The following is a 13371-nucleotide window of genomic DNA, read 5'->3' as shown; positions in this document are numbered from 1 at the left end:
TAGACACATTTTGAATCCAGTTTGAGCCAACAATCCGTTTGCTTGCCCTGCAGGAGAGGCGTCTGCATATGTACGTGGTGTACTGTCAGAACAAACCCAGGTCAGAGCACATTGTCTCCGAGTACATCGAAACCTACTTTGAGGTGAGGATCTCATGCTCTTGTAAGACACTTCTTTGCCATTAACGTAGGGTTACCTTCTGCAATGTCCCAATCAACATGGCTTCACACAGATTTGTTGGAAATTAGAAATATTTTTTTTCCCATGAGAAATAGCGGAAATGAATATCGCTTTGTCACCATTGTAAAACCTCGATTGAACTTTACAGGCACTTGTCGATATTCTAAATTGCTATGCGGGTGTAAAAATACATTATTAGTCAAACGAGAAAAAAACGCAGCATCAACTGTTGCAGCATCAAAAAAGGCGTCACCCAAAGACGATTTGTCACACTCCAGACGTCTCACTTTTTCACTTTTTCATTCGTCACACAAGTGTAAAAACAAGTTAAGCACTGTAATACGTCACAATTAAACATTCTCCCTTAAGTAGCACGTGCCTGCCAATGCTACAATTGTCTGAATTTGAGTCTGCTTACTTCACCTCAACATGAATGAATCTGCCCCAACAGTCATATTCGAAAACCTTGAAGTTTGTTTTGGAATCAGTTTTACTCATCTGGCATACTATAGGACAAATAATTACCACAAATTACTTGTCAATGTGAACACACATCACTGTATTTTTTTTTCTGACAAATTCATTGCATGTCACACAATCATGAAATTCAGGCAAAGTGACACTTTGGATTAAAAATGTGAATAAATCAAATAAAAATCACACGCATGTAACCACAGCTGAGCCTAATCATCAACAAAATTCAGAAAATGATTTTTGTTTTTGCGAAATGGATAAAAATCGGGGTAGATTTACTCACTTGTTCTGAGTCTTGTAGAAAAGACACAAAATGCACACCCTCACCATAAAGAATAAAAAAAAAAGCTGAATACCCGTAATTAATAGCTGGATGATGGCTAAGATAGGGATAATTTGTAAAACTTTGTTATGATAAGTGTTCAAGTAGCACTGAAAGCAGAATGAGCAGGAAAAAATGTTTTCATACTGTATAAGCATCTGGATCAGACCATTTCACATCATGGATAAAATCAATGCTCCATTCGTTATAATTTGTACATTCCACTGATGCTTCCGTGTCACACAAGAACAACATTGAACAAAATCGGAACACAATGACAACGAGCACTTGCTTCTTTGTTTACGTGTCACGTTCAAGGGGAGTCACTATTGTTGTGTCCACCTTTTTTATTTTTTGCTTCAAGGAGTTACGTCATCAGCTGGGTCACAGGCTGCAGCTCAATGACCTGCTCATCAAACCCGTGCAGAGAATCATGAAGTACCAGCTGCTGCTCAAGGTGAACATAATTCCATTTTAATACGAGAGCTGTATCCATTATGTCGGAGATGTCTCCTTTTCCAGCTCTTGTACAGTACTTAAGGCTTAATAGACTCCTCGTGGGTGTGCACATCTCAACCCCATTGCCAGTTAGGATTTTAGTTAGGATTTGAAGTCTTTTGGTAAAAGCTTGCAATTCTAAAACAAATGAAAGGTTCGTTGAGCACACATGAAAGCTGGAGCAGATCTGCAAAGCTAAACTGTTCATACTGTGTTGATTTGAGCAGGACTTCCTGAAGTATTACACCAAAGCTGGGATGGACACTGAGGAATTAGAGGTGGGAGTTTTGCCGGATACAGTTTTGAGATGGTGTTTTATTTTTGCTTTCAGCTGACTTATTTTCCTTTTCTTTTTTTGATGCGGGGATGGGGGGGGGGGGGGTATTTCATTTAGAAAGCAGTTGAAGTGATGTGCTTTGTGCCAAAACGTTGCAATGACATGATGAATGTGGGCCGACTCCAAGGCTTTGAGGTAAGTCCCAAGGATTGGGATGGCAAGTCGAACTTGCGCTAACTATAGCACAACCACATCCTCTTTTTGTTGTCTTCCTTACGCGTACAAGGGGAAGATCACAGCCCAGGGGAAGCTGCTCCAGCAGGACACCTTCACTGTTACTGAGCAGGACAGTGGCTTCCTGTCCCGAGCCAAGGAAAGAAGGGTCTTCCTGTTTGAGCAGCTGGTCATCTTCAGTGAGCCGATCGACAGGAAGAAGGGCTTTTCGCTCCCTGGGTACATCTTTAAAAGCAGTATCAAGGTGAGAGCTTGCAACTCTTCAACAAACAGAAGAGTTGCAACAACTCTTCATACATAGAGTAGATTAAATCAAATCATACGGCGCTTCATCACACAATCGTCTCTTAGGGCTTCAAAGGGACACAGTTCACAAAAGTCAATGCCATCTGCCGGTCTAAACGTTCCATCTGGGCAAAAGCAAACTAAGTAAACCCATTGATACACATTTGTGAGACAAGTCGGATACACTGCCAGTGGACATTTATAATTTATTTGTCCAAGCCACGCAAAGCCGCAACACGAAAGAGCCGCAGGTTGTTAACCCCTGCCCTAGGCCCCTCTCTGTGAAGGGTGGTTAGGGAAGCGGCAGTAAAACAGGCCAAAGCTCATATGTAAGTAGCTGAGGCTGGGTGTTAGACTAGTTCTGTACTAGGTTTGGTTTGGCCACTTGTGAGAGTGGAGAAACAAGTCTCAAATCGAGAGTTCATTTCTACAGATGTAGCCACTCACTGGTAGGGAATCCCATAATAGAGAGAATGCTCTCGAATGTTCGAACTTCTTTTGAACACTCAGAGTAACCCCCCAAAAATACAGCATGTTGTGAGCAGAAGGCTTGGGATGGAGCAAAAGGTACCCTGAAATCAGCAAGTGCGAAGCCAAGTAATATTTTATGGTCAAGTAACGAAACTTTAAAATCACGCCTGAGGTGGACCGAGAACCAGTGCAAGTTGATTGTATACCAGTCAACAGGATGGAGTTCTCACATGGCCTGTGTTCCAGGTGAGCTGCTTGGGGGTGGAGCCTGCCGTTGAAGGTGATGACGCACGTTTTGTGTTGACATCCCGTAATCCTGATGGGAGCATGCTGCGCTTCCAGTTGCTAGCCTCCTCCCCGGAGACCTGCAGAGCCTGGGTCAACGACGTGATTCAGATCTTGGAGACACAACGCAACTTCCTTAACGGTGAGCCACAATTGCCTGCCGCCAGTACTTATGGTTCAGCTCTGGTGTCATTGACTTTCCATGAGCATCAATGCATCACAAGAGGAGGGAAATCCTGTCAAAAAGGCACCAATCAAATGGAATGTCTCAGCGCAATCTTGAACTTTTATTGCTTTCTTTATCCAATTTCTGATTCAAGTAAGTCAGATTAAGTTTTTGGATGATTTTACCAAAATCAAGTGAAAATGTGTTGACTTCCTCCCATATTCCAATATCCTGCATCCCAGACAATTCCAAAACGTTACAGGTGTGAATGTTTACTGCTGTCTCTGTGTGCCTTGCGATTGGCTGGTGACCAGTGACAGGCAGTGAGCTTCATGACTCATGAGGCACTGTCTTCTCTTGAGTTGAATCTAAACATAGAAACAATTTTCGCTGTACCTGAATTGAGTGCGCTTCTTCGACGCATTGAGCCCATGGAGCTCAGCACTGCCACCAGTCCAAGAGGCACGGTACTTTCCGGGCTCCATCGGTGCATTTTCATTCTCATTTATAGCTGATTCGAAAAAAGATGAAATATATCACACACATTCATGAAATGCATCGGAGTGAGGGTTGAACGTCAGCATGTGCAGTAGCCTACATGTGTCATAAAACATGTAGAACAGCAGTGGCTCTCGAGTGAGGGCCACTGCTGCCAGTAACTGTCTGCCGCTGTTTAATCAATTGTTACCGTTTGTTTCAGCCTTACAGTCACCTATTGAATACCAGCGGCGAGAAAGCAAGTCCAATAGTTTGGGTCGCTGCATGAGACCCCCCATGTCCACTGCCAGTGCCCTGAGACCCCACTCCTCAGCTTCCATTGACCGCCACAGGCTGCCCTCCCTTCATTCTCATAACATGTCCCTGCCTGCCCTTCATCTGCCCAGTCAGGGTCTGGCTCGAGGACCCAGTGAGACCTGCTTACTGCAAGATGTAGGTCGCCCCAGCGGTGTTGATCATGCACTCACATTGTTCGCCTCTACTAATGGGCCATTTGAACACAAGATTTTGCATTTGCAGCCTGTCCTGGTGCGGCCGTGCCCTGCTGACTCCATTTCCCCATCGCACGTTCAGCTGAGCTTGTCAGATTCGCCCAGCTGTCCCGCCGTTTCAAATGGGCTCTACACACCATCAACACAAACTACACAGGTTTGCGCCTCATTTTTTTTACCGACAAATATTGAAGAGCTTCAGTATGAGATGAATGGCACTTTGCCTCAAAGCCAGTTAAACCCGTTGAATTAGTGGAACGAATACAGGCACAAAGGCAGATAGTGATTTTGGTTGAACCAATATCATGCATCATGGCCAATTCCAAAACTCTTAACCTCAGCATTGCCGTTGATACCATTGATCATACCATAGAATGCCTTGAAACATTTATCTGTGCTAAAGGCTAAGCTGGTCTAGGGAGGACACACAATGTAACCACCGAGTATCCTACCACTGAGTATCCTACATGAGCATATCAAAATGGCAGCTAGTTGTTCGAGAGATGGTTGCCCGCCTCCTGAGAAAGGCACCTTCCCCACTTCCCAGTCTAAAGTGGTGCAGCACCGTTTGCACGTTGCCCCTTTCATGCCGACATCTCTCCTTGCATGCTCACATGCGTGTAGTTTGGTTCCATGTGACACACAACTAAAGCAGAGTGTGACTTGAATTTCTTCTCCGGGGATTATAATCAGTATAATGTCTTAACAGTGGGATGGGTGTGTTTATGCATATAAACAAAATGAACAAATTAGGGACTCCTAATTATATGTTGTTTTTTTTTTACTCCTACGAAATCCCCCTTGTTGGTTGAAAAGAAAACTAAAATGAAAAAAAAAGTTTGAATTTACTCCATTTGCCTTGGCCAAGTGGTTGCATGGAATAAAAACATCTGGATCCAGGTATGTCAATGTTTTTAGCTGGACTATATGTCGAGCAAAAAAAACCCATCTGGATCCAGATGATTATATTTTGTGCAACCACAACAACACTGCATTTTTTTTCATTGTAGATATTCATATTTCTTGCACTGAAGATTCATGGTTATTTATACAGCACTTCTGGAAGTGACTGCACAAGATTTCTGAAAGCCCTTTTCAAACCACAGAGCCATTCTCCATATTATGAAAGCCTATATAAACAGAGCCACCTCGGCAGAAAGAAAGACTGAACTGAGCTAAGGCGTGGATACACAGAAGGGAAAATGGGCTTGAGAGAGCAATGCACATAAACGCTGTGGAAATAGTGATTGACAGAAATGCAAAAGTCAAGAGACTGAAAAAGTGAGTGGCACACAAACAACATATTTCAGTACTCGAGCAATAGAATTCTGGAGCAGCTGGTGAGTCTTTTTGCAGCAGCCTGACCATATCCTGAATATAATTTTTTAATCATGTTACACACACAAAATAGGGAAATATTTTTCTCCAAATAACAGGTAGGCGCGACGCATCCCGTGGGGCTCTGGCGTAACAAGGCAGTAGTTGTCCACCGCGTTCTCGTTTGACTCAACCTGAAATGGCTTCATACATAACAAACAGGAAGCAGGCTGAGCCAGACCAGGAAGTGAGTTAGCGATGCCTATCAAAAGTAGATAACTGTTTCCCATACGTGGCCTTGGCTGAACTTCAGACTGAGGTTGCAAACATCGCATTGCTTTTGTTCACATGTTGACATAAATATTAGCGTTTTGACGAGCAGCACTTGTGCTGAAAAGTGAATGGCAACTTGAATAAGTGGGATTGAAAAGCTTTCTGTTGTGTTCCCTACTGCCTGCAGAGAGCAGGCGACGGCTGCCGCAGGGGTCAAGCGACGGATTGTGGAAGCCAGGCTCCATTTTCGGGTCCCTCGGCTGGACGACGGCCAAGTAACTTGGCCCAGCTGGCTGAAGATGACCTTTGAACTCTTAGAGGTTTTCTGTTGCGTGAGCCTGAGGGATAGCGGGAAAAGGACAGAACACATTCATGTCTGTTTCTCCAGAACTGACACATCTTGAAGGAACCTTTGAAGGAATTTTAAGCAGCACCTGTAAATGACGCTTCGCTTTTTAAAGATCCAAAGCTTGGATGAGTTGTAGCCGCTTTGTGTGCACCTGAACACAAATCAGCCTGCAGGATGTTGCCGGGCACTCGAAGGAAGGTCAATCAGTGTTGTGACAATGACTACTTTTGACTTTTTTGAGGGTTTGTAGAAGGGGTTTGATGATCACACGTTCATTCCTAATTGGGGAGGTCACTGGATTGTCCCTTTCAGTCCATATGCACCAACACTGAAATTAGTTTTTTGTTTTTTTGGGTTGAGTTTACTCCATTTAATTTCTTCAAAATGGTCGCATAAAATAAAGTAATCTGGATCCAGATACATTTTTAAGTCATCCAGATGATTTTATTTTGTGCAGGCACTTGACAAAAAAAAAAAAAATCTGTGAATGTATGGCCTTTTTGTTTTGTTTTGTTTTTTTTTGTCCGTACATGAGAGTGTAAAAGGATGTGCATGGGCTCTCTCTGTACTCTCCAGTAATACGACACATGTGCAGTTTTACACCTGGCGCTTGCTCTACAGGAAACACTTTTATTGTGAACATTACACTAAATTCAGGAGTACGTGAGAAAAGGACTTTGCTCTATGCTGTATGTTTACAGCTCTCACCGGGGGCATGTGCCTATTTTGCTTTTCCAATATTTTTAAGTACAAACAAAAGGTGGGCGGGGGGGGGGGGGGGGGGGGGACCCTAAGAAAAAAATAGACAAGGTTCCGCAGCAGAAGGCCAACTATGAACTGTGACGAGCACGGAGCATCTGCACGTGGCTTTCATTGTGCTTTTGCAGGACCGAAAGAGACCTCTGGAGGGCGCCAAGCGTCGGACATTGTTGCAGAAGCAAGGCTGTGTGCCGATTTGTTCACCATAAAATTCTCTGGTGTATCTTTTATATTTTACGGTGTTGTTGTTGTTTAAATAATTGTTTTAAACTTCCTTCCAACGCAGAGAAGTGACTTTTTATTTCAGAGGACAGATACATGACTGTGATGTCCAAGAATTAAAAACCTGTAATCAGTGATTTGTTCTCTTGTTTTTACCGACCAATTGGCTGACCAGTAGTCGGAATCTTAAATAGATTTTACAGGAACTTCATTTGTATTTCGAGATTTTTATTCTCACAACCTCTCCCTGCATTTTCAAGCCTTGTTTGGTTAAAACAATTTAGTTCTTTAAACATTCTTTGATAACAACATGATGGCGCAAATAAATCAAAGACGTCAATCAGAATCAGAATCATCTTTATTGGCCAAGTATGTAGAACACACAAGGGATTTGTCTCCGGTATAACACGCTGCATTAGTATCATCGTAAACAAGGACATGACAAATAGGTATGGAAGGACATTTCGTACTGTAAGTGAACCGTAGTGCGGTGGTACCACCCAGTGACAACTGTGAGACAATGTGCAAAGTATCAAGCAGAGCTAAAGTGATCAGTGGTAGAATACAATACTATGACAGTTTGTACAGTTGGTGCAGAAAATCATTGATGTCAACAGTGATTGAGATCTTTATTGACTGACTGCGATGTTGTGGCCTTATAAAGTAGAAACAAATAGATAAGAGCAACACAGCAGGACGTGAATCAGAGAGCACAATGACAACGACAGCAGATTGGGAGAATGAAGACTTTCCCCATCTACGGACGAAAGTCGCTTTTTTGTGGAATACAAGAATGAGTCATATTGAATACTGTTGCAAGCTAAATACCTCCAGCTTCTATTGCTGAATACTTTCTCTGTTCTGTCATAAAGAAAGAAAAAAATAAAACTTGCATTTTTTAAAGTTAGCATGAACTAATGTAGCCTTCTTGTTCTAAATACATTTTCGTCTGTATTTTTTACTTTTCTTGGGAACATTTGAATTATTGCTCCTCTACTTTTGCCAACTCTGCCAGGAACAACCCATTCAGTCCAAATTTGCTGAGGCTTGGAGTTGAGCCGGCTGCAGCTGTTCAATGCAACAACAAAAAGGCCAACAGAGCCCCCTAGAGATGAACGGAAGAAACAAGCAGTTCATGAAGATGTCGCTTCATCAAGATGCATTCTTCTTTGTGACCACTCGAGGACGACAGAGCACCTCTATAATATTAGCAGATCTATCTATCTATCTATCTATCTATCTATCTATCTATCTATCTATCTATCTATCTATCTATCTATCTATCTATCTATCTATCTATCTATCTATCTATCTATCTATCTATCTATCTATCTATCTATCTATCTATCTATCTATCTATCCATCTATCTATCTATCTTCAAGTTTTCAAGTGCGGTTGACTTTACCTCTCTTTATTTATGTATTTTTTTAATGCTTTGCAGTCTTAAGCTGAAGTTAAAAAACGTAAAAAGCCCTTTGACAGTAAGTTGAAACAACAGATAATCATTCATCCATTCACCCATCCATCCATTATCAGAGCAGCTATCCGCACGAGGGTCGTGGGCATGATGGAGCATATTTTATTTTGTCAGGTGGTTGCACAAAATAAAGTAATGTGGAACCAGATAATTTTTTTGGGATGATGTAAAATGTACTTTAAAAAAATCCATTTCGATCCAGATAATTTCAATTCATGCACCCAATTGACGAAATAAGAATGAGTACAGTGAACAAAAACTTTTTTTCTGTGACCTTAACGTACAGGCCAGGGTTTGTGTTTGTGTTTTGGGCGCGAAGGGCTTTCTTACAAATGTGAGCTGAATATAAATGTGCTCACTGACTTTGTGGTTCAGTGTCCTGACCTGTGTGCATTCGCGTGGTTCCACTTGAGTGGGAATGATTGTCTTTTTCTACATGCACCCGGCGACAGAGCAGTGACCAGTCCTGGGTGAAGTCGGCCCCTGAACAGGAAACAGCACAACGTTTTCCTCGTGTGCTCGGACGTCACTGCATACTGAAACCAGCATGTTACATGCTCCTGAAACACATTTTCGTTGCTCCAAAGAAAAAAAATTAGATACATTTTTTTATAGTAGACTGTATCCATTTTCTCACCCGCTTATCCTCACAAAGGTCACGGATGTGCTGGAGACTATCACGGCAGACTTCGGCCAGTCGGCGGGAGACACCCTGAACTGGTTGCTAGCCAATTGCAGGGCATAGACGATACATCTCCATAAAAAAAATGTATCTGAAAATCCATCACCTGATTTACTACAAACTTACCGTATTGCAACACCTGCTTTGAGAGCATTTTTAGTCTTCAGGATGAACCACTATACATGGATGTGTGCCACGTTGTAGACCCCCTTTCTAAGAATGAAGGCAAGGCTATTGACGTCCCCCTTGAAGATGCTTCAAACGGACGTAACAACAAAGAGAAGGAACTACTGGATGAGCAGACATCTGGTTGGCCGCTCTCCGAATAAAGGCCCATTCTGGGCCGTAAAGCAGAGCCTATCGTAACCTGCCTGTGATCGACGGCTGCGGCTTGCGGGGGGAGTGCGCAGTAGGGGATATTAACTTTCACAAGGGTTCCAAATCAAAGGGAGTTTCTGTCACTAGCGAGGGGGTCTCAGCAACAGGAGTCCCATTCACAGGGAATTCCTGGCCAGTGCCCTCAGTGGCATCTGTTGGCTCAATCTTCTCCATGGAGAGAAAAAAAAAAACAGTCATTAAAAGGCCACATGACTGTGAACTTGATTGCAGAAGGCGCGACAAGCAGCCCATCAATGAGATGAGTATTTACTCGGAGGTGTGAGGGTCTTTGAACAGCACACCGTGTTGGTCTGCCTTCACGCCGGCAGCACAATGGGGCGGCTTTGTCATGCTGCAGGGGATCAAATCATCATTTTCATGTACATCAAATGTTAGCCCGACAGGAAATTTACACATTTAGTGAATGGAAAAAAAAAAAAAGGAAAAAAGTTCAACGCATTTTCATAATTTGCAATTACTTGTCAAGGTTTGAAAAAGTCACATAAAGGAAGCGTGCGTTTTTTCAACACCGAGATTGTTTATTAAAATCCACATGCAGCCATTGCCCCTATAACAGTTAGCATTTATACATCATTTACAGGGAATTTGGAATGCTGCAGATACAACTTCTGAAGCAGAAAAGTAAAGGTTATGTTTTAGAATTTGAAAGTGAGGCAAACAAATCAGGGGCAAGAATTAAAACCTCGAATAACTAATCAACATCTTGGAATTCTTATGAATTCATTCTGGGCTTTTTTGTATGACTTACCTTGAATTGCATAATTAAGGGCATGGTCATTGTGCTCATTTGAATATAGAACAAAGACATTTGTTTTTTTTCTATTTTCAAAAACAATCAATTTTTGAACCAACTTATCATCGTTTTTCTCATATTTTGCTCGCCTGCTGACAGGGAGCATGCCGCTTGCCTCGGTGCACTGAAAAAAGTTTTGGTTGAATTTACTCAATTTTATTGTGATTTGTCATTATGTTGCTTGCAATAAACTCATCTGGATCCAAGTAAGACTAAACGTCTATTTAAAAAAATGGATCCGTATCCAGATGATTTTATTTCATGCAACCACTTGATAAAATAAAATGGGGGTAAAGTCAACACAGCCTTTTTTTTTTCTCCAGTGTGTGCAAAGCCACTGCATCAAGTGAGAATCACACAGTTTGCATTTGGAATTCGGGAAAGCTGGACGGCAGACGCTACTCTCTCTTGATGTTGGCGAGCAGAGGGTCCGAGCCCTGCGCCGGCTGCCCGGGCCTGCCCTTCCTGCTCTGGTGGGTCTTGACGTGTTTGGAGAGGTGGTCACTCCTCATGAACCTCTTGCCGCACTGCTGGCAGCCGAAACGTTTCTCGCCGGTGTGGGTGCGCAGGTGCCTCTGCAACTCGTCGGAGCGCGTGAAGCTTTTGCCGCAGAAGAGCCAGTTACAGATGAAGGGTCGCTCGCCGGCATGCCAGCGCAGGTGCGCCTTGAGGTGCGACGTCTTCTTGTACACTTTGCCGCACTCGGGAATGTGGCAGATGTGCAGTCTCTTCTTTCCAAACTCCAAGCCGCCGCCGCCGCCGGCTTGGCAGTTGGGGCACTTGCAGCGCCGGCAGCGGCGCGTGGAGCTGAGCAGACCCTTGGAGGTCCCCTGGAGGAGAGCGGCGATCTGCGGCTGGTGGCCCAACACGAGCTGTCTGCCCAGGGCAAAGGGATGGTTGGAGGCTGTGCCGTTGCTTTGGGGAAGGCTCCACCACTGTTGCCCTTCCTCACCGTGGCCTCCCGGCAGCTGATGCCTGGCTGAGGAGTTCTGGAGAAAGCCGGGGAAGTTTTGTCCCACGCCGCTGTGTTGCGTGTAGTAGGAGCCGCTGGCCTGCGGCTGCGAGGACAACACTTTGACGGGGGAGAGTTCGAACGAGTACGACGAGGCGGGCTCGGCCGGAGGAGTGAGAGGAAGCTCGTGGTGAGGACGATGATGATGATGGTGGTGGTGATGGTGGTGGTGGTGGCCCAGGCCGGACTGCACATGGGCAGGAAACTGCACCTTGGGCACGGTGAAGGTCATTTGGTGCGTGCTGAGGGCTGTCCCGGGCGTCATGTCGTTGCTCCACAGCTGGAACATGCCAGCAGCGGAACTGACGCTGCCCTCGTAGGGGAACTGGGCGCCCTCGGAGCTGGCGCAGCTGCCCGCCTGCCAGGCTTGGCTGCAGGTGGTGGCCAGGAAGGACAGGGCGTTGGGGGGGCCCTCTGGAGAGGAGCTGGGCGTGCGGTCCTGTTTGGCGGTCAAAACACACACATACAGAATGTACACTAAATAGCTATCAAGACAAAATGCATCGCGTTGTAAATAAGAGATGCTCGCTTTGATGAAACTGCAATATATTGGTCCACAAAAATTAAATGATCAAAGAGTAATTTAATAAAGAAGTAACATACCGTATAAAACACTTGTGTGGTACTGGTTGATACAAAAAGGGAAGACGTTTCAAAGTGGTGCAGAATGTATTCATTTCGCCTTGTGAGTAAAATGAATCATTCCTTTGTGCAAGTCACTTGAAAGACAAGAAATTATTTTTCCCTTTCAACAATATTTCTTTTGTTTTGTTTTTTCATTTTTATTTTAAAATGCGAAAGGCACACTCATCACAAATCACAAAATATTCCGTCACTTCAACACAAGCAACCCAAGTTAGTGCAGTCGTGTTAACGTTAAATTCAACACAATCTAGTGATTCGCAGCGGTGTCAGCAGTAAGTTCATCGAAATATGACTGCGCACGTATGTTTACATTAACAGACTTGCATCGATATGCAAAATAGGAGGTCAAATGAAGCGCAGTGAAACGCGTCCCTGCTAAAAAATTAAGCGCGCGTATTGTGCGCATATCCTCCCTTCGATGTGGAATCGGGTCTGTCAATCAAAGTAGAAAGGGTACAGCCACTTTGCGACCACGCTGAACATTTGCGGAGCAAACAAACCTGTAAAAAGGTGTGCAAAAAGTTGTCAGTCCTTTGTATGGTTAGCGCAGCCATGTGTCCTCGCGTCGCTTTCTTCTCCACACAAGTGCAACGCAAGCGTCCACGCGTGAGTGGAAATTCGAGCAAAGTGACGCTCTCACTCGCCTCCTGCGAGATCAATCCAGGCGACAATCCCGCCGCATTAAAAACAAAGTCCACGCGGGCGTCGGCCTCTCGAAAGGTGGTCGCGGTGGTCCAGAAGGTGGGAAGATGCGGACTCGAAATCAACTCGCGAACAGTCTGAGCTGCTGCTCGTCTTTATACAGCCAAAAGATGGGCTCAACGGGGTCTCCAGGATGATGCGGGAGAGCAGAGGAGGAGGGTGCGCGTCGTCAGATGAAGGGGTGGGCCACTTCTAATTTCAACCAAAAGATGACCCCGGCAAGGGACTCCTCCCCTCTATTGATGGGAGCACAAATATACCGAGGGTGGGGAGTAGACTGTGCTTTTTTTCTATCATTGTAAACTTTTTCCACCTACAGTATATACGTCACTTTTTTTTATTCGGGATAATCACTTATTTGCAGCGTTGGACAAGAAGCTTCCAAAATGTAACATCCTCAAAAGTGTTTGTGCATTTATGATCTGAACGAAGTTTACGACGTACATTGTACGAGGGGGGATCTACTTCAATCAGTCAATAAGAAATACGAGTTTTTCATAAATGTCATAATAAATGCACTGGAAATAATGTTCACAAGAAGCAGTTCTTAAAGATTAAA

At 44.1% G+C, this 13371-nt stretch overlaps 2 protein-coding genes across 4 annotated transcripts in view; one reads left to right on the top strand and one right to left on the bottom strand.

Moving 5' to 3' along the window:
* arhgef25a (Rho guanine nucleotide exchange factor (GEF) 25a) overlaps positions 1-6889 on the top strand; it is a 34979-nt gene extending 28090 nt beyond the window's left edge. For all 3 annotated transcript variants that reach the window (XM_086121510.1, XM_086121499.1, XM_086121518.1), the window contains exons 8-16: positions 54-143; positions 1341-1433; positions 1702-1752; positions 1869-1946; positions 2038-2229; positions 2988-3168; positions 3893-4122; positions 4210-4338; positions 5959-6889. In XM_086121510.1, the coding sequence (XP_085977636.1) occupies positions 54-143; positions 1341-1433; positions 1702-1752; positions 1869-1946; positions 2038-2229; positions 2988-3168; positions 3893-4122; positions 4210-4338; positions 5959-6081 (1167 nt within the window). In that variant the 3' untranslated portion in view covers positions 6082-6889. The remainder of the gene's footprint in view (positions 1-53; positions 144-1340; positions 1434-1701; positions 1753-1868; positions 1947-2037; positions 2230-2987; positions 3169-3892; positions 4123-4209; positions 4339-5958) is intronic.
* A 558-nt stretch (positions 6890-7447) lies between these two features.
* On the bottom strand, positions 7448-12999 carry sp5l (Sp5 transcription factor-like). The gene is made up of 2 exons (XM_086121526.1): positions 12611-12999; positions 7448-11904 (listed from the first exon to the last, which is right to left on the bottom strand). The coding sequence occupies exons 1-2, from the start codon at positions 12662-12664 to the stop codon at positions 10852-10854; spliced, it is 1107 nt and encodes a 368-aa protein (XP_085977652.1). The 5' UTR covers positions 12665-12999; the 3' UTR covers positions 7448-10851.
* Between the last annotated feature and the right edge of the window lie 372 nt (positions 13000-13371).

The sequence above is a fragment of the Hippocampus guttulatus genome, chromosome 1 (assembly GCF_054856545.1).
Source record: "Hippocampus guttulatus isolate MCC_2025c chromosome 1, RoL_Hgut_1.0, whole genome shotgun sequence".
Lineage (NCBI taxonomy): Eukaryota > Metazoa > Chordata > Actinopteri > Syngnathiformes > Syngnathidae > Hippocampus > Hippocampus guttulatus.
Note: the sequence above shows the minus strand (reverse complement) of the source record. Positions and strands in the feature narration are given on the sequence as shown.

Excerpts from the sequence above, each read along its gene's own strand:
- sp5l (XM_086121526.1), bottom strand. The coding sequence starts at position 12,664 with ATGGCTGCGCTAACCATACAAAGGACTGACAACTTTTTGCACACCTTT. Across the intron at positions 11,905-12,610 it reads TTTTGCACACCTTTTTACAG|GACCGCACGCCCAGCTCCTC; the intron begins GTTTGTTTGCTC and ends ACCGCCAAACAG.